We start from the raw sequence: 19,004 nt of genomic DNA, 5'->3' as shown, positions 1-19,004 counted from the left end.
AGCCGGCTGGCTGCCGTCAAACGTTAGGAGTAATTACAGGATGCTGCTGGTTTACAGCACTGCCCTGTTTGCTCATTAAATGGGATTAAAAACAGCGGCCGGGAGAAGCTGCAGGGATGAAACCCCCGAGAAGGGCCCGGGGAGTCCCAAACACGGACACTGGGCTGGGGTGGCCACCTCCAGCCTGGGACACGCAGGGACAGCACCCCAAACCCCAGCAGGGCTGAGCACGGGATGCACTCGGGGCTGTCATTTGTGCCCAAGCCCCGGAGGGTTTCAGTCTCCACGGGAGCATCCCGAGCCCTTTCCCATCCCAATCTCCCATCTCGGGCTGGGGACAGCCCTGACTCTGCCCAGGGCATGTGCTGAGGGTGACTGAGGTGCTGCTGGCACAACACTTGGGAAAGAACCAGCAGGATTATGATTAATAGCAGTAATTATTGGGTTATCATCATTAGGGCAGAGATCTCTCCCTCTGAGGCACTCAAGCCCAAGAGCCCTTTAATGAGAGGGTGTCCCTGGCTGCCCTGCCCTCCCCCAGATTCAAACATCTCCTTTGTCCCCTCTGCAGCCCCTGCCCCGACCCCATGGCAGGGAGAGATGGGAAAGATGGGAGGGGACGTCAGACCCAACATCCCCGGCAAGAGCAGCCAAGACTAAACATGGTGTTCTTGAGATTCGTTTCTTTTAAAAGTTCAACCTCTCTCCATATGTCAAAGCTGAACTTAAACCACAAACACCTGAATTTTTCCAATTTCTACTTAATATTTGCCCTGTTTTATATCACACACCTTACCCCCCTGGGGAAGGGCTGTAGGGAAGTGTTATCCTGCTTCTCCAGTGGCAGAACAATTGCAACATATTCCCCCTGTGGGGCAGGCTGGGGGTGATGGCAGCAGCCCCAGGACAAGCAGAGCTGGGCTCGCTGATCGTTCCCACCTCTCCTGCGGCTCCAGGGACGTTTGTGGGTCCCCGAGGGCCTGGGGGGCTGCACCAGCCTTGGCTGGGCTCTCCCACAGCCCCGGCCGTGATTCACCCACAGAGGGTTTGAGTTTCCCAAGGGAAGGACCAGGCTGAATCAGGCTGAGGAGTGCCAGGGTGGGGACGCCTTTCCAGAAGAAAAACCCTGATTTTGGAGCAGGAAATCCCTTGTGAGGTGCTGATGCTCCCAGGGGCAGGAGAGCTCTGCAGCATCCAAGCGTGCGGATCAGGGAGCAGGAACGTGTCTGATCCCTCCTGGGCTCTGTGGCAAGAGCGGGATGAGGGAGAAAATCCCTGTGGGACAGGAGGGAGGTTGTAATTCCCACTCCACATCTGGGACCTGCAGGAACAGGGCCTGGCTGCAGGAACAGCACTGAGCACGGGAGGATCCCACTCAAGAAAAGCTTAATAAGCGCCAGGAAAATAAAATCTTCCCAGAGGCACATCCAGACCTCCTTACACACCCCCAAATCTCCCCATCCCAGGATGGGGCCTTTTGGGGGCAAGGCCTGAAGGTCCCCAACCTGCCTGGGCTTAAAACACAGCACAGGGGCTTCCCCTCCACACGTCCTTTGCACCATTTTATTGAGAATTTTACCCAAAAGCATCTTCTCCTACTGCCACATTCCCCTTTGGGAGAGGAGTGGGATCCTGGCTGATCCCCAGGCTTTGGGTAAAGGGCTGGAGCTGGTCCCTCCCCAGCTGCTGATGTGAAGGGCTGGGATCAATCCTGCAAAAAAGTCTGCAAACAGGGATTTAACCATTATTTGTTTCCCTCTGGAATCAAGGGAGTAACTATTCCTGGAGGTTCAGGTGGCTGCCCCTGGCTTTTCCCATCAACTTGGAGTGCCTGGGCGACATCCCTGAAGTGATTTTGTCCTCAATCCACCCAAGACCCTTTTCCAGCCCTCCTGGTGAGCTCAGAGCTTGTTTTTCCCTGGATCCTTGATTCCTCACACGTGAGCTGTGACTCATCCCCACCTGGAAGGGGAACGTGGCCGTGCAGCAAAGGAGTCAAGGCCAACCCCAATTTTCTTACCAAGGAACAAAAACGTGACCCAAGGGTGGCTCCTAAAAAGCCACCTGGACCTGGGGAGGTCTCTGGGGTGTTTTGGGAGCCTCCTTGGGCTGCAGGTGGCCTCTCCCCAGAGCAGCTCCAAACCTGCCTGGTCACCCCAGGAGTTGATTTGGGAGCCTGGACTTGGTGGCGTTGTGCTCGTTTCTGTCACTCGGTGCCTGGAGGATCCCTGAGCTCCCTGGGGCGTGAAGTGATCAGGAACCAGCCCTGAGCTGCACCTGGGCTGTCCCAAAGGCCAGGAGGGAACCCTGCAGGATTTATCCTGCAGGATTTATCCCTGTGGGCACCCAGGGCCTGCAGGCTCCTGCCTGCAGTGTGGCCAGACCATCATTCCTGCAGAACCTGCAGGAAAACGTGGGATTCCATCCAGGCCTGGGGGACTGCAGCCCCAAGATGTCCCCACCAGGTCCCTCGAGGCTCCACCACGATCTTGCCGTGTCCTAGAAGTGCCACAGACACACATCCAGGGAGGAAAATCTCTTTTCCTCCACCAGAAAAAGTCCAGGGAATCTTTGTGGCACTGGAACATTGCAGCTCACTGTGTGCTTATGGGCAGCAGCTCCAGCCCTGCTTGTTTGGAAACATTTCTGGGGAACTTCAGAGACAAATCAGGAGAGTTTGGCTGGGAGCTGGTGGGAAGGGGCAGAGAGGAGCAGGGAAGGGCCCTCAGCTGTGCTGCACTTCCAGAAAAGCTGGAAAAGGGAATTACAGGGGGAGGAGGCAGCAGGACAAGGAAAGCATCGTGGAATACCTGGGGAAGGTCAGGCTTCTGTGTCACCTGCAGCAGGTGGGGGGGGCAGCAGGTCCCTGCTCTCCCCAGGTTTAATTAATCCCCACATTAATTAAATCCTGGAGCCCAACCCAGCACAGGGATGTCAGAAATGTGGGGAGCTCCTGCCCACAGTCAGGTTCAAAGCAATCCCACAGCTCATCCAGGCTCTCCTGCATCACAAAGGACTTCTTTCCCCCAAATAATGTCTTTGGTAAATAAACTAATTTTTTTTTTTTTTTTTTTTTTTTTTTTTTTTTTTTTTGCAGAGGGGGTTGATTCTCTGTTGTTCAGCTCATGGTTCAGTTCATCACTTTGAGTAATTTCATCCATTTTGAGACATCTTCCCTCAGCTTTCTCATTCCTAATTTAAGTAACAAACTCCCCAAAGTCTTTGCTGACTTCCCAGCCCCAGTCCAGGGGATTTTGGAGCCTGGAGCTCTTTCCCTTTGTCAGCACTGAGAACGTTGGAGCCTCTCTGTGTGGCCTGCACCAGCTGAAACTTTCCAAAACACTTCCCTGTTGTTCTTGTCCCTCTCCACCTCTGCTGGGGTTGTTGTTGTCACCTTCAGTCCCTCCCAGGCCGATCTGCTCCGAAGCACTGTCAGGATGTTCCCACCTTCTTTTCAGCTCTGCCCAGCCCCCCTGGGCAGGGAGCCACTGCTTGCACCACCTTTATTTTCCAAAATACATCTCTGGGCCTCTGCAAAGCCACCCAGGACAGCTCTGGGGAGCTTCTTGCAAGAACAGTTTCAAACCTCCCTCCCAGATGCCACCTCCTCAATGCCATCAGTGTTGAGCAGGGACCATGTTGTGCTCCTGCGAGCTCTGAGGATCTGCTGACCCAGCTGAGGGGTAGAAACCCAGGGATCTGCCTGCTAGGAATTCCACCAGCTCCTGCAGCAGCTGAATCTGGTTTCACAGATCTGTGCCAGCACAAGTGGAGCAAATCAGGATCTCCTGGCTGGGAAAGCTGCAGAAGGTCCTGCCAAGGGAACCATCCTTGCTTGGCCAGGCTGGCAGAGCTGGGCACAAGCTGAGGGCACCCCGAGGCTGTGGCTGCAGGGGACCAGACCTGGTTTGGTCAGGAAAGACCCTGAGCAGGGAAGGAAGGCAGCCTGGTGCTCCTGCCAGCTCCCAAACCTTCCCCCCTCGCTGTTACACAAAGGGCAAAGGCAGAACACGGTGGGGCCTCGGTCCCGGCCGTGCTGAGAGCCTCCAGCAGCACAGGCACACAGCCCAGGCTCCGGGGAGCTGCTCTGGCAGGGGTTTGGCACTGCCCAGGCTGCCCCCAGTGACTCCCTGAGCAGCCCAGCTGCAGTCTGGGGAGGGCACTGGCAGCCCTGGCCCTGCAGGGCTCCCACGGAGCTGTGCCTGTCTCTGATGTGGTTCCAGGGCAGCGGAGGTGCAGGATTGCTGCTCCAAAGAGCAGCTCCACAGCAGCCCCTCCTGCACTTCACAGGGCCAGACAGAGCCACCGACACAGCCACAGCCCCTTGTGGGACAGCAGCCAAACCTCCCCGGGGCAATTCCTGCCCAGTTCCCTCCTCAGCAGCAGCTCCAGCTGCCAGGAGTGACATCAGCCCCGCGGAGGTGAGAACAAAAACACTGCACCTTCAGCCCTCTGCTAATTGCCAATCCCAGCACTAACAACAGGCACCAAAGGGGCTGGGGAGTTATTCAGCCTCTAAAATTATTATTATTATTATTTCTGGGACGGGACTGTGCTAGGAAATTCAAGTTCAAACAGAGACGAGGAAGGCAGGGAAAGCTTTATTAGATTCCAGCCTCACCAGGTGTCAGCAGAACTGTGCCAGGTGAGTTACCAGCATGCACAGGTGGGGAGCAGTGCTGGGCTCAGAGCAGGGCATGCAGGGGGCAGGGGGGCTGTGCAGGGCCCTGGGGGGGCTGTGCAGGGCCCTGGGGCTGCCCTGGCCAGAGCTGAAGGGTTCCCAGAGAGGGGACAGGGATGGGAGCAGCCCCCAGAGAGGAGCCATCCATCAGAGGCACAGTGAGCTTTGGATCCAGCCTGGGAGGGAGCCAGGACAGGGCTCTGGAACTCCATGGAGGGGACACAGAGCTGCTGCTGTGGGGAGGGGAGGGGAGGGGAGAGGAGGGGAGAGGAGAGGAGAGGAGAGGAGAGGAGAGGAGAGGAGAGGAGAGGAGAGGAGAGGAGAGGAGAGGAGAGGAGAGGAGAGGAGAGGAGAGGAGAGGAGAGGAGAGGAGAGGAGAGGAGAGGAGAGGAGAGGAGAGGAGAGGAGAGGAGAGGAGAGGAGAGGAGAGGAGAGGAGAGGAGAGGAGAGGAGAGGAGAGGAGAGGAGAGGAGAGGAGAGGAGAGGAGAGGAGAGGAGAGGAGAGGAGAGGAGAGGAGAGGAGAGGAGAGGAGAGGAGAGGAGGGGAGGGGAGGGGAGGGGAGGGGAGGGGAGGGGAGGGGAGGGGAGGGGAGGGGAGGGGAGGGGAGGGAAGGGAAGGGAAGGGAAGGGAAGGGAAGGGGAGGGGAGGGGAGGGGAGGGAAGGGAAGGGAAGTTGTCCTTGCAGGGTCCCTGAGGCTCCAGCCCCACACAGACCCTGCCAGTGCAGCAGGGAGTGCCTGGCTGCTCCCTCTGGGAGCCTCCTGCTCCCTGGGGCTCCTTGAGCAGGCCCAGGGCTGGACAGAGCAGCAGCTCTGCAGGGAAATGTGAGGAGCACCTTGGCATTCAGGCTCCTGCCTGGTTCAAGCACTAGTCCAGCCCAGCTTACCCATTTGTTCGGTTTATTTAACTTCAAAGAGGTGCACACTAAAGCATTAAGATTTACTGGTTTGGATTCCTCTCTGTACAAGTTCTTTCAAACAGCTTGAATGCACAAGGCTTTACAGATAGAAGCGCTGAAACACAAGATAAAACAAATCTAAATTCCAAATCACTCCATGAAGAAAAATTGTAGAAAATAAAAAAAAAAAAAAAAAAAGGAAAACAAACCAAAAAATATTCCAACAAAAAACTGCAGCACTCCTTGGGAAAGGGAAAGACTGCACGAGGAGGGACACAGAGGGGTGGAAGGCAAGCAATGGAGGCTCTGCCCAAAGCTTCTCCGTGCTGGCGGCTCAGGGGATGGAGTTCAGAAGATCCTTGAGGAAGCTGTCGGGATCATTGATTTCTGACAAGAGTCCTTTGAACAGAAGGAAGGCAAGAGAGAAGAATCAGCCCCTGTTTGTCCTGCCCCAGGAGGGATCTGTGCTGGGCCATGTGTGAGCTACTGACAGCTGCAGGGTTATTTTAGGGCTGGACACGAGCAGGGCAAACCCTGCTGGGTGCACGTGTAGGAGGGACTGAAATGGGAATTTTGTGAAACACAAAATCCATATGGAACTGCTCCTGGGCAGCTCCAGGGACGCAGCTCTGCTCCCTGTGTTGGGCAGTGAGAGACTGGCCTGGGGCACAGATTTTGAGAGAAGAAAGAGCAGCTCCAGCCTCCCTGCAGGTTTTCAGCATCTCCTGACTCCTGGAGGTACCAAAATCTTTGGGGAGCAACTCTGGCTGCACCCAGCTGCTGCCTGGTCACATCTGCTCTCCAGCTTCCACCACAGACCCCCCAAACCACCTTCCAGCTGTGCTACAGATGTTTAACAGAGCAGGGGGGAAGTTTTCCTGCCTGGGGCTGCTCAGGTGTGTGTCCCAGCAGTTTGGGGACAGCCCAGGCTGTGGCTGGGCAGTGCTGATCCCTCCTTTCCCTGTCCCCTCCCTGTGAGCTGCAGCAGTGTCAGGAATGCTGCTGGCTCCAGTCACGAGCTGCACAAGGCAGCCTATAAAAGGGCAAGCAAACACTCACCAGCCACATCCAAAAACTCAGAAAACGTTTCCACTGGCATGAATTCCTCCTGGAAGGTTTTCAGGGCCTTGTCTGCAGCCTCGTGGATTGGCATGTCGTTGTGTCGGATGAACTCAGCCAGAGAGAAGGACCAGCCTCCCTCTGTGTTACTGGTAGGCACCTTCTGGCAGGGGACAGACACACCAAATCAGGCCAAAAATAATGAGTAAAAAAAAAAAAAAGTTACTGCAAACCCTGGTGCCTTCTCCCATTGCTCCTGGATTTCCATCCCTGCCTCTTGCAAACAACCAACAGAGAAAGAAATTCCCCGACTGCAACTTCATGATCTTGTTTTACAGAATGAAACAAGGTCCCAGGCATTTTCTCACCCTGAGCACTGAACCCTCTGTGGAAGCTGCAGGTTTCTTTCTGTTCCTGGCTCCTTCCTCACCCCAACCATTTCCCTGGCACAGCCTGGAATCTCCTTCCTTCCATGAACAATGACCAGGAAAAATAAGCAAATACACAATACAGGAGTTCTGCCAACTGGAGAAATCTCTCAATTCTTCAGCTGCTGAACTGCAAGGCGTACAATGAGCACAGGCAGCTTCTTGTGGCCTTTCTGCTTTTACAAGGTGCAGAAAAAAAAAAAAAAAGAAAAAATCCTTCCCTGTGAGGGTGGGCAAGCCCTGGCACAGGTGCCCAGGGAAGCTGTGGCTGTCCCTGGATCCCTGGCAGTGTCCAAGGCCAGGCTGGACACTGGGGCTTGGAGCAGCCTGGGACAGTGCAAGGTGTCCCTGCCCATGGCAGGGGTGGAATGGGATGAGCTTTAAGGTCCCTTCCCACCCAAACCATCCTGGGATTCTTTGAAGTTTCGTTTCCGAGGACCTTGGAAAAAGGGCTTTCAAATTTTGATTTCTACTTCAAACTCATGGAATTGCCCGGGTAAGAAGGCTGAAGTGGAGCTGACCTGGCAGTGCTGCAGAGGACCTGCAGTGCTCCTCTTACCTTGAACATGTTGTAAATGAGATCCACGAGTGCCCAGAAGAGCAGCCCCGAGCGGTACGTGGCGTATTCCTTCACTGCCTTGTCTGCCAGTCTGCCAGAAGGAAATCACTCTGCAGTTAATCACTCTCTCATCAGGCTCTGATAACCCAGCTGATGGACAGCATGGAAGCTGGAACAGCCAGAGCCCCCAGTGACATGCAGAGATGGCTCTGAGTGAGCCTTGCTGGGTGTTCCTGGCCAGGGAACACTGGGCACCTGAGATTGTCTGGGCAGCAATTCCTGAAGCTGGGCAGCCCCTCTGCTCCAGCTGTGCTCAGTGACCAGGGCAGGCCTGCAGTAAAACCTTCTTCCACAGGAAGGAAACGAGCACACAGGGAACTGGAGGGCTCAGACTATACAGGAAACCAACAGCAGAGTGGGAAAAAACAACGTCCAGCCCTTGTTTGTGTGTTCACTGCTGGAGAACAGCAGATTCCTGAAGGATGACCAAACCCAGGGGTATCATGACAGAACAGCTTTGTGCTTCTAACTCATAAAACCATTTCTGTAAGACTCTGAGGGAAATCCTTGAAGAAATGGAGGAATTTCCATTTAATATATCCTTGGTTATTCTCCTGCCAGAAAAGGACTTCTGGAAATCCAGCACCTGGCTTTGGAGCAGTAGGAATGCCCTAAAAGGTGCAGAGCTGTGCTGGGACAGCAGCTCCCAAAGTCTGCAGGATTAATCACAAACAGGTTCTGGCAAGGCAGAACCTCCTGCCAGCAGCTCTCATGGGTTTGGAATTTTTGTGCCTGTGCTCCTCAGGTACATCTGCCCCATCACGTGCTGCTTCCTGCTCAACACTCCAGAGCTTTGGAAAAACAAAAAAACCCACATTTTTTATGCACCCAGGACCAGCTCAGCTGCTGCTGTGAGTCAGCAACACAACAGAGGTTCCTAGCTGCAACCTGCCCCATACTGGGGTTCTCTGGGGGAGAAATGAACATTTTGCTGCTCTTATTAAAAGGCTCCATTTGTGTGTGTGTGCCCTTAAAACAGACATCTTAGTAGGTGGCAGCCTGCTCGGGCAGCTCAGCTTAATTATTTAAAGGAAAACCAATTAGTAAAGGTGACTAAATTTCCACGGGATGAAGAGCAACTTAGAGCCAGGCTAATTCTGGCCTCCCAAATACTGCAAGACAGACTCTTCCTTTCATGTGAACGGGTTTGATCTAATTGCAGTCTGCTCCTTTAATTGAAAACTAAAAGGCCCTTGTGGGTTAGGGCTGGTAGTTACCTTCTGGAGCAGCTGCTGGGGTTCACTCCTGCAGCTGGACAGGCACTGCCAGCAGAAAGCCACAGACACTGGGGAAGCCTTGCTTCCCTCTGGAGTGTTTTACAGAGGTCACAGTGAAGAGCAAAGGGAAAACAATTAAAATGGTATTTTCCTCCCAAATTCCAGATGAAAGCTACGCTGAAAAACATCTACAGGGTTTTTTTTTTAGCCAGAATTTGTGGTTCAGTAACAACGAACACTCGATTCAGTTCTTTGGGATCTGTAAATTATATTTATAAAAACCCAGAACTGGGATCCATTCTGGGAATTTCATCTTTGGGTTTAAATAGGAAGTGTTTCCAAAACAAGGGAGGTGCTGAGCATCTCCCTCCTGGTACCTGTGGTACCATCACTCCTGGCAGAGCCAGAAGCCCTTTTTGGCTCAGTTCTCCCCAAATCTGTGTGACCCTGACTGGCCCAGCTGAGGAGCTGGATGGGCACCTCCCCACAGGACAGGGAATGTGTGGGGTTTGCTGCCTTGGGAAGAGGGAATGCAGAGCACTCCTGCCTCTTCCCAGGATTTACAGGAGCTTCCAAACAACGAGCAGATCCTCAGCTTTTTGGAGAAGCACTGGGGGTTCCTGCAGTGGTTCCTGTCCCTTTTTAAGATGCACTGGGGGTTCCTGCAGTGGTTCCTGTCCCTTTCTGAGATGCACAGGTAGCAGTAAGTCCTTGAGTGTCCCCAGCCTTCACCCCAGTGTTCTGGGAATGGAGCTGCTCCCAGACAACACCCTGAGCATGGAATGCTAATTTTAATGCTTTGCATGCAGACATTACCCTGGTGTCACAGCCAGTGGCTTCCTCTCTGCCTCAGCCTACAAATCCAAGATATTGGCACTTATCTGCAGAGCCTTTCACCATCCATCGCCCTCTTCCTGATTTTCCACAAGAATAAATAAGCACAGAGCTTGGAAATCAGAATTGCCATATTGCTATTTCTGAGAGGCTTTATCAGAGGGAGGCTTTGTGCTCTCTTAGTCTGCAGAGATTAAAGAAAGCCCTTGAATAAACCTTGACATAATTCCCGAGCACTATTTCTGAGTGTGTTCCCCTGAAATTCCAGAGATTGGATGATGCTTTAGCTGGAAGTTCCTGGCTCTGCCTGATCCAGTGTGCTTTTATTACAGCTGTGCTCGGGGAAGGAACAGAACACCTAGGGAGGGTTTAAAAAGCAGCAAGCCCAGCCTGGGCTTAGCTCTGCCAGCCCATGGGAAGAGCTGCACCCCCTGAGCCCCCAGGCCTCTGGACCTGTCAGACCCCCAGGATCCAGTCAGGCTGCAGGAAATGGGGAACGGGAGCCAGGGGAGCCTGGAAGCAGCACAGAGATCAGTGCAGGAGCCCCTTTCAGGGCTCTCTGCCTTTTCCAAGAGCACTGGTTCACGCTGGGTTCGTGCAACTACAATGTAATGACTTTATCAAACACCTAATTAATGTCATCAGCATAAAAATGTCCTTTAAGGCGACTTAGAATAATAATGAATTGATTCCTAATTATGACAGCTATTTCAAATCATCCTTTCAGAAACTGGAATTCCCTTTCCCTCTTTGGAAATATTGTGCCTTTGTCAGGCAGGCACAGCCACTTATTCTTGTGCTTCAAGTGCCTGACAGCTGCTATTGATTTTTTTATTTTTAAAAAGCAATGGCATTTGACTTCTATTTCTATTTTTCTATTTGAGGGAGGCTGGAGCACTGATCAAAAGGGCCCAGAACGAGCTTCTTTAAGGAGGCAAACAGGGAGTGAGGCACAGCTCAGAGACAGCTCCTGGCTGAGTGCTGAGGTGGGGGAGGAAGAAGGAAAAGCATTGTTTCCATGGATCAGCTCATTGATCCACTCCAGGGAACATCTAGAATGAAATGCTCCTGCTCATAGCAGCCCTGGGGGGCAGCTGCAGCCACGCAGGGCTTGGAGCAACCTGGGCTCTGGGAGGTGTCCCTGGGCTCTGGGAGGTGTCCCTGGGCTCTGGGAGGTGTCCCTGCCATGACAGGGGGTGGCACTGGGGGGGGACTTCAGGGTCCCTCCCAACTCAACCCAACCCAGGCTGGGATTCTGCAACTCCACAACACTGAGTGCAAAGGTTACTCAGAGGGGTTAACACCTGGTGTAAACTACACATGCCCCCCATCAGCTGCAAGTGGCTCTGTGACAGTGACACGAGCAGGTGTGACAGTGACACGGGTGGCTCTGTGACAGTGACACGGGTGGCTCTGTGCCTGTGCCAGTGACCCCTGGGGCTCTGTGCCCGTGTGCCCAGCCAGGGGAAGGGACTGACCTGCTGGCCCCTCCCGGGGACACCACGCGGGCATGGGAGGTGACGAGGAGGCGCCGCAGGATGTCCCCGCGGATGGCGCGCCACCTCTCCGGGGGACAGATGTGCAGGGCCAGCACGGTGTAGTAGTGGGGCCCATCCACCTCGAAGGCGCTCTCCACCCACTTCTCCCGGGGCTGCTCCAGGAAGCTCTGCAGGTTCTTCTCCTCCCGCGAGGTCGCCCGGGTTCTGCAAGACAAGGAACGCCTCAGAGGCTGCTCCGGCTCCAGAGGGCTCAGCCTCTGCTGCCCCTGCACCCTGCACAGGCAACCAGTGAGCACCACCAGCTTCTCCCAGACTCACCCCTGGCTGAGGATAGGCAACCAGTGAGCACCACCAGCTTTTCCCCAATTCATCCCTGGCTGAGGATTTGCCCCCAGTGAGCACCACCAGCTTTTCCCCAATTCTTCCCCTGGCTGAGGATTTGTGCTCCCAGTGGGCACCACCAGCTTTTCCCAAATTCACCCCTGGTTGAGGATTTGCCCCCAGTGGGCACCACCAGCTTCCCCCAAACTCACCCCTGGCTGAGGATTTGCCCCCAGTGGGCACCACCAGCTTTTCCCAAATTCTTCCCCTGGTTGAAGACCAGCTCCCAGTGAAGCAAACACATTTTCCTTGGAGTTTTGGGTGGCACTAGAGGTTTGCCAGGCAGCTGCTGTTGTCCCAGTGGAAGATAACACCACTGTAGAGGTATTTTTCCCTTTTTTTTGAGAAAAAGATGGAACCAGGCCAGCCAGGCCAGGCACTGGAGTAGTGCCAGCTCCCATGGGACACCACACAGCCACTGCAACTCCTGCAGCCACACCTGGATCCATTTATACAATTCCTCTACTGTAAAATCAACCCCTGGGAAGATAGGCCAAATTCAAACCCAAAAGACACTGCACTTTTCTGCAAGCTTATATAAATATTTTATCATTTTCCTCCTTTTCCCCAGAGCTCCAGTGTCTCAGGAGTCCTGACACCCCAGAACTGACAGTGGAAAGCACGTGTCACAGGAGACTTTGGGAAGTTGCATCACACTTTGCCACATCTGTGGCTCTACTGCACCAGGCAGAGGCTGCCAGCCAGGTCAGATCTGAGATTCTGAACTGAGGTAAACTCTCCCTGTCAGGCACCAAGCAGCATCCCAGCAGATGAAGCTGTCAGGGTTGTGTGACCTTTTCATCTGCTAAAAGATGCAGCTGGGAGCCAAGTAGTAGCTCTTTATTTTCTCCATTTAATATTAAAACTTCTGTCTGGGAAGTACAGAAGGCCTCTTTCCACATCTGCCCAGCGGGTTCTGGGCTCGGTGGTGCCAAGAGCAGCCTAACAAGATGAAACAAACAGTTCCATTTATTTGTCTCCCAAAGGACTGTGAAAACAATAGCACAGGGATCTGGAGATAGATATTAAAAACAAAAGACAAATTGTATTACAGCCAAAACCTTGATTAGTTCCAGGCAGGAAAGTGAGAGGGATTTCACTGACTGCATTTGGAGTGACCTTGGTGTGTATTTTAATATTTATACCCTCATCTAATTAGTATTACTTACTAACAGCTAACTCCTCAAATAGAGGATATACATGGGCATCCCATTTTTGCAGGATCAGACCAGCTCATGTATTCCAAAGCATTTGGGTGCCTATGGATGTGGCCACGTAGCCTCAGTGCAGTGCCAAAGCACTGCTGTTTATTAGTAAAAAATAATAATGGTAATGCCCCCATAAAAATTAAAAATATCAGGAAAATCTGATGGACCTGAACCTTCCTCCAGGATGTCAAATCTGGAAACAAACCTGTGTTATTTGAACACTGAATAAAATGATATCAGGGTTAAGTTTTCAACTAACAATTATTTCATCGCAGTGTCTCTTCTGCCTGCTCAGGAGAAAATTAAGCTGGCAGAGTTTCTTTAATGTAATAACCCTGTTGCTCACCCCAGAGGTAATAATTACATCTAGAATGGAAAGAGAAGCTAATTCCCAATTGCTTTTACTCAATAGGTTCCCTGTTATCCGGCATGCCCAGGCTTCACTCCCAACAATGCAAATCCTTAACAACCTACTTAGGATGTTCAACCCTCCCAAAACTTTGTGTGATTTCCCATCTCTGCTGGCCCGTGCAGTAAGCAAAGCCCAGAGCTGTGGGAGGGTAGGGAGGGGGTGGCACTGACGTGTTGAGCACGTAGAGCACGGTGTGGATGATGTAGGGGATGAGGTGGATGTTGCTCTCGCGGCCGCCGCCCCCGGTGTCGATGCTGAACGACTGCTCCATGGCGAAGCGCAGGAACAGCAGCTTGATGTCGTGCACGTTGAGCTGGTACGTGGGCTCCCTCTGCCCCGTGCACTCCTGGAGGTACGTGTTGTGTCTGCAAAATACAGGGAGCTTTCACAGAGCTCCTCCTGCCACAGCACAGCCCAGGAGCCCAGCAAGGATGGCACAGAAAAGCTTTAAAAAGGAACAGGCTACACAAAGGCAGCCCCTGCTACCTTGGATTAACCTCCCCAAAGGGAGGCTTTCAGCTCACTCTGGCAAATCCAATTCCATCTGCAGATATCTGTCCACCCATCAATACTGTTTTCCCATGCCCAGGACCTGGGATACAGCTCCCTGGCTGAAATGGTTCCAGGATGTTACCACTCTTGATTCCACAGAATCTCAGAATGGTTTGGGTTGGGAGGGACATTAAAGATTATCCAGTCCCAACCCCTGCCATGGGCAGGGACAGCTTCCACTATCCCAGGCTGCTCCAAGCCCCACCCAGCCTGGCCTTGGACACCTCCCGGGATGGGGCATCCATAACTTCTCCGAGCATCTTGTGCTATTGCACACCCCTTCACAGGGAAGACTTTCTTCCCAATATCTGATCTACACCTACCCCCTGTCAGGCTCAAAATTTCTAATGTGACATTATAAACCCGCAGAAGGTAAACCAGAATCCTGACATCAGCATATCCATCTGCTCCAGACAGGTGCTCAAGTACCTCAATACCATCCAAGAGAAGTCTGGAAATCTACACCAGGGAATCCACTGGCGTCAGAAGTTTCTTTTGTACAGTAGGGGCTCACTGGGCCACAAATGAATCAACACTGCATCTTCAGCAGTGACTGGGGGCTAAGGAGGCTCTGAAATTATTTACATGAAGCCACAAAGCAAACAGACACCTGTACTTTTTTTGGAGATTCACTATTGATGGTAGAACCTGAAATGGCTCCGTTTTACCAAGATTCAGATGCACCACCTCTGATCCCAAGATTTCAGGGGAGTGTGTGGCAAGGATCTGACTCACCCAGATGCAACCAGCTAGGGAAGAACCTGTCTGTACTCACCGTGCCAAGCACGTGGCAAAAGCAGACTCTGGCACGTGGGGCCCCCACACTGGCAGGAGCCCATTGCACTTAGTGTTGGCATTTTGCAGGGCTGCGCTCTCCCACTCCTCGCGGCCCCGAGCAAGTCTGCAAGGAGAGAGACAGAGCACACCAGGCAAGTCAGGAGGATGCAAGCTTTTGTCTAAGGAAAAAATGACAACTCCACAGCTGCTCTCAGTGCTGGACTTGGCAGAGTCCAGGCCTGAGCAGTGTTAAAGCAGACCCTGATGGAGAAGCCCTGCAAAGTGATCAACAACGCAGCCCACCCAGCCTGAGTTCCACGGTGATCCCAAACCAGCTGGAAAGGCCTCCAGCCCCGGGCTGTGGGGCTGTGGGGCTGTGGGCAGCACGTACCTGACAGCTGCCAGGTGGCAGTCGTAGTGCACGATGTTGAAGTGGGACACTGTGCTGTAGCCCTGCTGCTTGCGGGGCTTGTTCTCAAACTCCTCGAGCGCCACGCGCTTGGTGAAGGTGTAAATCCCCAGCACCTTGGTGGGCTGCAAGGACACACAGCTGCCTTAGCAAGCACTCAGCTCTGCAACAGGGCACACCTCCTGCTCTTTGCACACCACACTGAATTGAACCTCTCCTAGTCCCGACCTCAAACTTTAAACTGATTCTGTGTTTTTCCAGCTTTCACTGAAAACACACTTCCCAGCCACCTCCAGAATTACTGATCTTAAGAACCAACCCTGAGACTTCCTGATCTTCCAGTGCCAGCACTTGTGCAACCAGATACTGGCAAGTCCCCTTAGGAGCTGAGAGGGCTCTGAAAATGGGTCTCCCTTGACCTGGAACTTCAATTTCCCATCACCATTACCTGGAACTCTTAGCTCCCACTACCTGGAGCTCTTAGCTCCCACTATGTGGAACTTTTAGTTCCCATGACCTGGAACTTTTAGCTCCCACTACCTGGAACTTAGCTCCCATTACCTGGAACTTGTATCCCTCCCGGCAGATGCAGCAGGTCAGTCCTGGCTCCTCTATCAGCTCCTCCATCTGTTTGAGCAGCGCAGTCTTGGTCACCACCTGGCCCTTCTCATTTGTCTGGAAGAGACAAAAGCTCAAGCAGGTTAAAAAGAATGACAAACCACACCATGCCCACCACTGGCACTGGAATGCCCATCCCATCTCCCAGCAGCTGTGTTCCCCCCGCGGCAGCACCAGGCAAACCGGGGCTGCAGCTCTGCAATATCCATCAATAAATCACTTCACACACTTCCTGCTGAGGCAGTTTGAGCAAGGCAGGAAGAAAAGCCCCTGAACGAGCAGAGCACCCAGCCATTACCGTCATGCCCAGGGTGCCCAGGGCCTTCTGCCTCATGGCCATGGCCATCCTCTTCTTCTCGGCGCGTGTCTCCTTCCGCGCGGCGTCGATCTTCTTGTTCACCTCGGGGTGCTCCCTCAGAGCCTCCAGGAGGTTCTCTGCCAACGTCCCAATCCCTTCGTCACTCGACACCTGCTCCAGTTTGTGCAGGTTGGTGATGGAGTCTGTTCCTATTAGCACCTGGTGGGGATGGGAACACAGCACTGCTCAGGAAAAGGGAACTCGGGACAGTGACTGTCCCCTCGAATCCCATGGGGACAGCTGGGCAGGAGCACTGAGCTGCAACAAGTGTTCCTTCCTTTTCTAATGCTCCTGGGCCCTAAAAACTGTGTGTAAGTCTGGGGCAGTTTGCCTCTCTAGTGGTCATTATCAGCTCAGATGGGGATGTTGGATGAAACATTTATTTTGTGATAAGACATTGTACTGGTGCCTTCAGACACCAACAATCACATCCTGAGGAGCTTATCAATAATTACCTTCTCTTCACACTGGCGTGTCAATCTCACACCACACAGCAGGAGGAAATATTCAAGTTAGAATCTCTGACTTTTCCAGATGATGCCTGAAGCTGCCCAGCAGAGGCTGAAGGCATCAAGACAAGGACACGAAGTCATGTTCCTGATCTTGTCATGTGACACACAAAACTCAGAGGAGGCTCTGAGAAAGCAGAACTTGCCCAGGGAATACCTGAACACTACTTTGAGATTCCCAACAGGTTTTCACATTCTTAAAACAGCTAAGCTCAGGAGAACTGGATTTTCTCTCTGCTTTATCCCCCGAGGAGAATTCCCTTTAGACTAGAACCAACACCTTCCAGCAGAGAGAAGTTGTGAGCAAAACTCTTCCAACTATGGTGAGGATGGCAAAACAAAACCCAACAAAAATCAGTGTAGAACCAACTCTTGGAGGAATTACTCCTCAGCTGCAGCCCCAGAGCAGAGTGACAATTCAGGCACGTGCCCCTGGCCTCACCTGTGTTGCAGGGTGCTGCGTCGCAAGGCCTCGGAGCAGGCGCAGGATAAAAGGAAGTGCAGGTCGAGATAAGAACCTCTTCCATATGTCTGCATCCAAACTGCATGGAAGACAAAAGCCAGCAGCTGAGGGGACTGTCCCAGACAGCAGCATGGCTCCGGGCTGCAGGAACACTCCCTCCCCCATGTCCCTCCTCAGCTCATTAATGAAAGGACAGTCACACTCCCACTTCCATGCTGTGCACAGCCACAGTGCCAACTCTGAGCCTGGGGATTTGTGTTCATGAGCTGGCTACCAACAGCAAAAACTCTGTTGCTGTGCAACAGGAGGGAACAGGCAGGAAACACAAGGATTGAGATATCCAAGGAATCAGCTTGGATGGGTATCAAATGGGAAGATTTCAGGGTTTTTAGCTCAACCCTATACGTGCACTGCCTCACCAGACCTCTGCATCACAGCTCTGAATGCTCCTGAATGGGCACTTGTTCATGGATTTCTTGGGAGACTGTGGTGATGGGATGAGGAGGATGTCCAGAACAGTCACACACATTACATAGTGACTCTTACTTCTTTGCACTTGGAATGTGCTTTTTCATATAATCCAGGGCATTCTGTGTAATCCCCTTCTGCAGGATGAGATCTTTCAGCTGATGGCCGTTGCTGTTGTTCTTTATTCCTGCTGCTATTTTACAGAAGCAATCCAGGAAAACTTTATCATCTCCACTGTGCTCCTCATCATACCTGAACAAAGAGAAGAAATAGTAACTCTGCCTGTCATTTTCACTGACATTATCACTGAATGATGTACCTGCCTCAGCTCAGAGACTCAGAAAAGCTACTCAGGGCCTCTGTCACACCAAAATACTCTCTGAAGACCTATTTCTCAAGCTAGAGGTCACACATTTCTTTCAAAAATGGCTTAGAAGTGAAAGAGGACATGAAGCTGAAGCCTGGCATTACACTGGAGTAGAACCAATGAGGAAATGAAGGCAGAGACGTGTCAGTAGAACCGGGTTCAGGTGCTTTTAGCTGAGCTGTGCCAACGTACTTATCAAAGTTACAGTAGGGCTTGAAGCGATCCACCAGGATCTGCATCTTCTCCACCTCCCCGAAGGACAGGTAGGGGATGATGCGCAGCAGCCCCTGCAGCACGCTCAGGTTGGAGCGCACAAAGGTGCTGTTGATCTGGTCCAGCAGCATCACCAGCTGGTCCTTGTCCCCCGTGAGGAGGAGGTTGCCCTGTGAAGGAAGAGCAGCAGGATTTATATTCAGGAATAAATCTACAAGATAAAACTCACTCTGGGAGCTGATGGACTACTCCAGTTGTGAAGGGGTAGTCCCTGATAAAAATAAAACTCTAAAACTCAGTCTTGTTCCCAAAGGTCTTGTGGAATGGCTGTACCAACCCCTCTTGCTGACACTTGTCTTATTCCATGTACTGTTAAAAGCATTTTCCAGCCAAAAGCCTAATAACTTCAACCCAAAGCACACCAGATTCCTGTCCACCCACAGTTTCAAAAGATGAGTGAGAAGCTCTTCTTGTTCTCAGTCTAATAAAATACAGTTTTATTCTCAATTAGCTGGAAAATCAATCATGTTTTCAACACATACAAAAACACTCCAAAAAACAAGGCCAAGCTGTGTCTTTTCTTGTCTCTCCCTGGCCTGTGGCCCAAAGCAGGCAGGAAAGGATCCAAGCACTGCCTAACAACCCTCACCCAACCATGCAAAACTCATCCTGATGCAGCCTCGTGGTGCTTTTGGTTCAGGGCCCTCCTTGAGCCCTTCCCCAAGGCCTGCTAAGACCTGCCAGAAGTGCAATGAGGGTCAGACTCCAGCAGCACTCCCCTCCGACTCCTGGAGCCAGCATCCCTGTGAGCAGGGGTGTGCAAGCCTTGAAGCCCAGGGAAAGGAGCTGTGGGCACTCACCTTGTCCTCGCTCAGCGGTTCCGCGTTGGATTCATCCAGAATGATCTCCATGATGCTGAGCACCTGCTCTGCCACCGCTGCTCCCCCGCTGTCCTTGCTCTCCTGCTCAGCCACCAGAGCCTGCAAGACATGGGAGTGCTCAGGGGAACAGCAGCAGTCACTGGTCTGAGGTGG

General features: G+C 52.6%; 1 protein-coding gene across 4 annotated transcripts in view; it reads right to left on the bottom strand.

Annotated features, from left to right (window-relative positions):
- Nucleotides 1–5,563: 5,563 nt before the first annotated feature.
- UBR4 (ubiquitin protein ligase E3 component n-recognin 4) overlaps nucleotides 5,564–19,004 on the bottom strand; it is an 81,517-nt gene continuing 68,076 nt past the window's right edge. For all 4 annotated transcript variants that reach the window (XM_053963063.1, XM_053963065.1, XM_053963066.1 and 1 more), the window contains 13 exons: nucleotides 18,831–18,950; nucleotides 17,950–18,140; nucleotides 17,469–17,642; nucleotides 16,902–17,001; nucleotides 15,891–16,109; nucleotides 15,536–15,649; nucleotides 14,957–15,099; nucleotides 14,564–14,689; nucleotides 13,407–13,601; nucleotides 11,215–11,439; nucleotides 7,626–7,716; nucleotides 6,639–6,801; nucleotides 5,564–5,978 (listed from right to left, as the gene is read on the bottom strand). In XM_053963063.1, coding sequence (XP_053819038.1) covers nucleotides 5,914–5,978; nucleotides 6,639–6,801; nucleotides 7,626–7,716; nucleotides 11,215–11,439; nucleotides 13,407–13,601; nucleotides 14,564–14,689; nucleotides 14,957–15,099; nucleotides 15,536–15,649; nucleotides 15,891–16,109; nucleotides 16,902–17,001; nucleotides 17,469–17,642; nucleotides 17,950–18,140; nucleotides 18,831–18,950 — 1,926 coding nt within the window. In that variant the 3' untranslated portion in view covers nucleotides 5,564–5,913. The remainder of the gene's footprint in view (nucleotides 5,979–6,638; nucleotides 6,802–7,625; nucleotides 7,717–11,214; nucleotides 11,440–13,406; nucleotides 13,602–14,563; nucleotides 14,690–14,956; nucleotides 15,100–15,535; nucleotides 15,650–15,890; nucleotides 16,110–16,901; nucleotides 17,002–17,468; nucleotides 17,643–17,949; nucleotides 18,141–18,830; nucleotides 18,951–19,004) is intronic.

The sequence above is a fragment of the Vidua chalybeata genome, chromosome 22, assembly GCF_026979565.1.
Source record: "Vidua chalybeata isolate OUT-0048 chromosome 22, bVidCha1 merged haplotype, whole genome shotgun sequence".
Lineage (NCBI taxonomy): Eukaryota > Metazoa > Chordata > Aves > Passeriformes > Viduidae > Vidua > Vidua chalybeata.
This window is presented reverse-complemented; position numbering and strand designations above follow the sequence as displayed.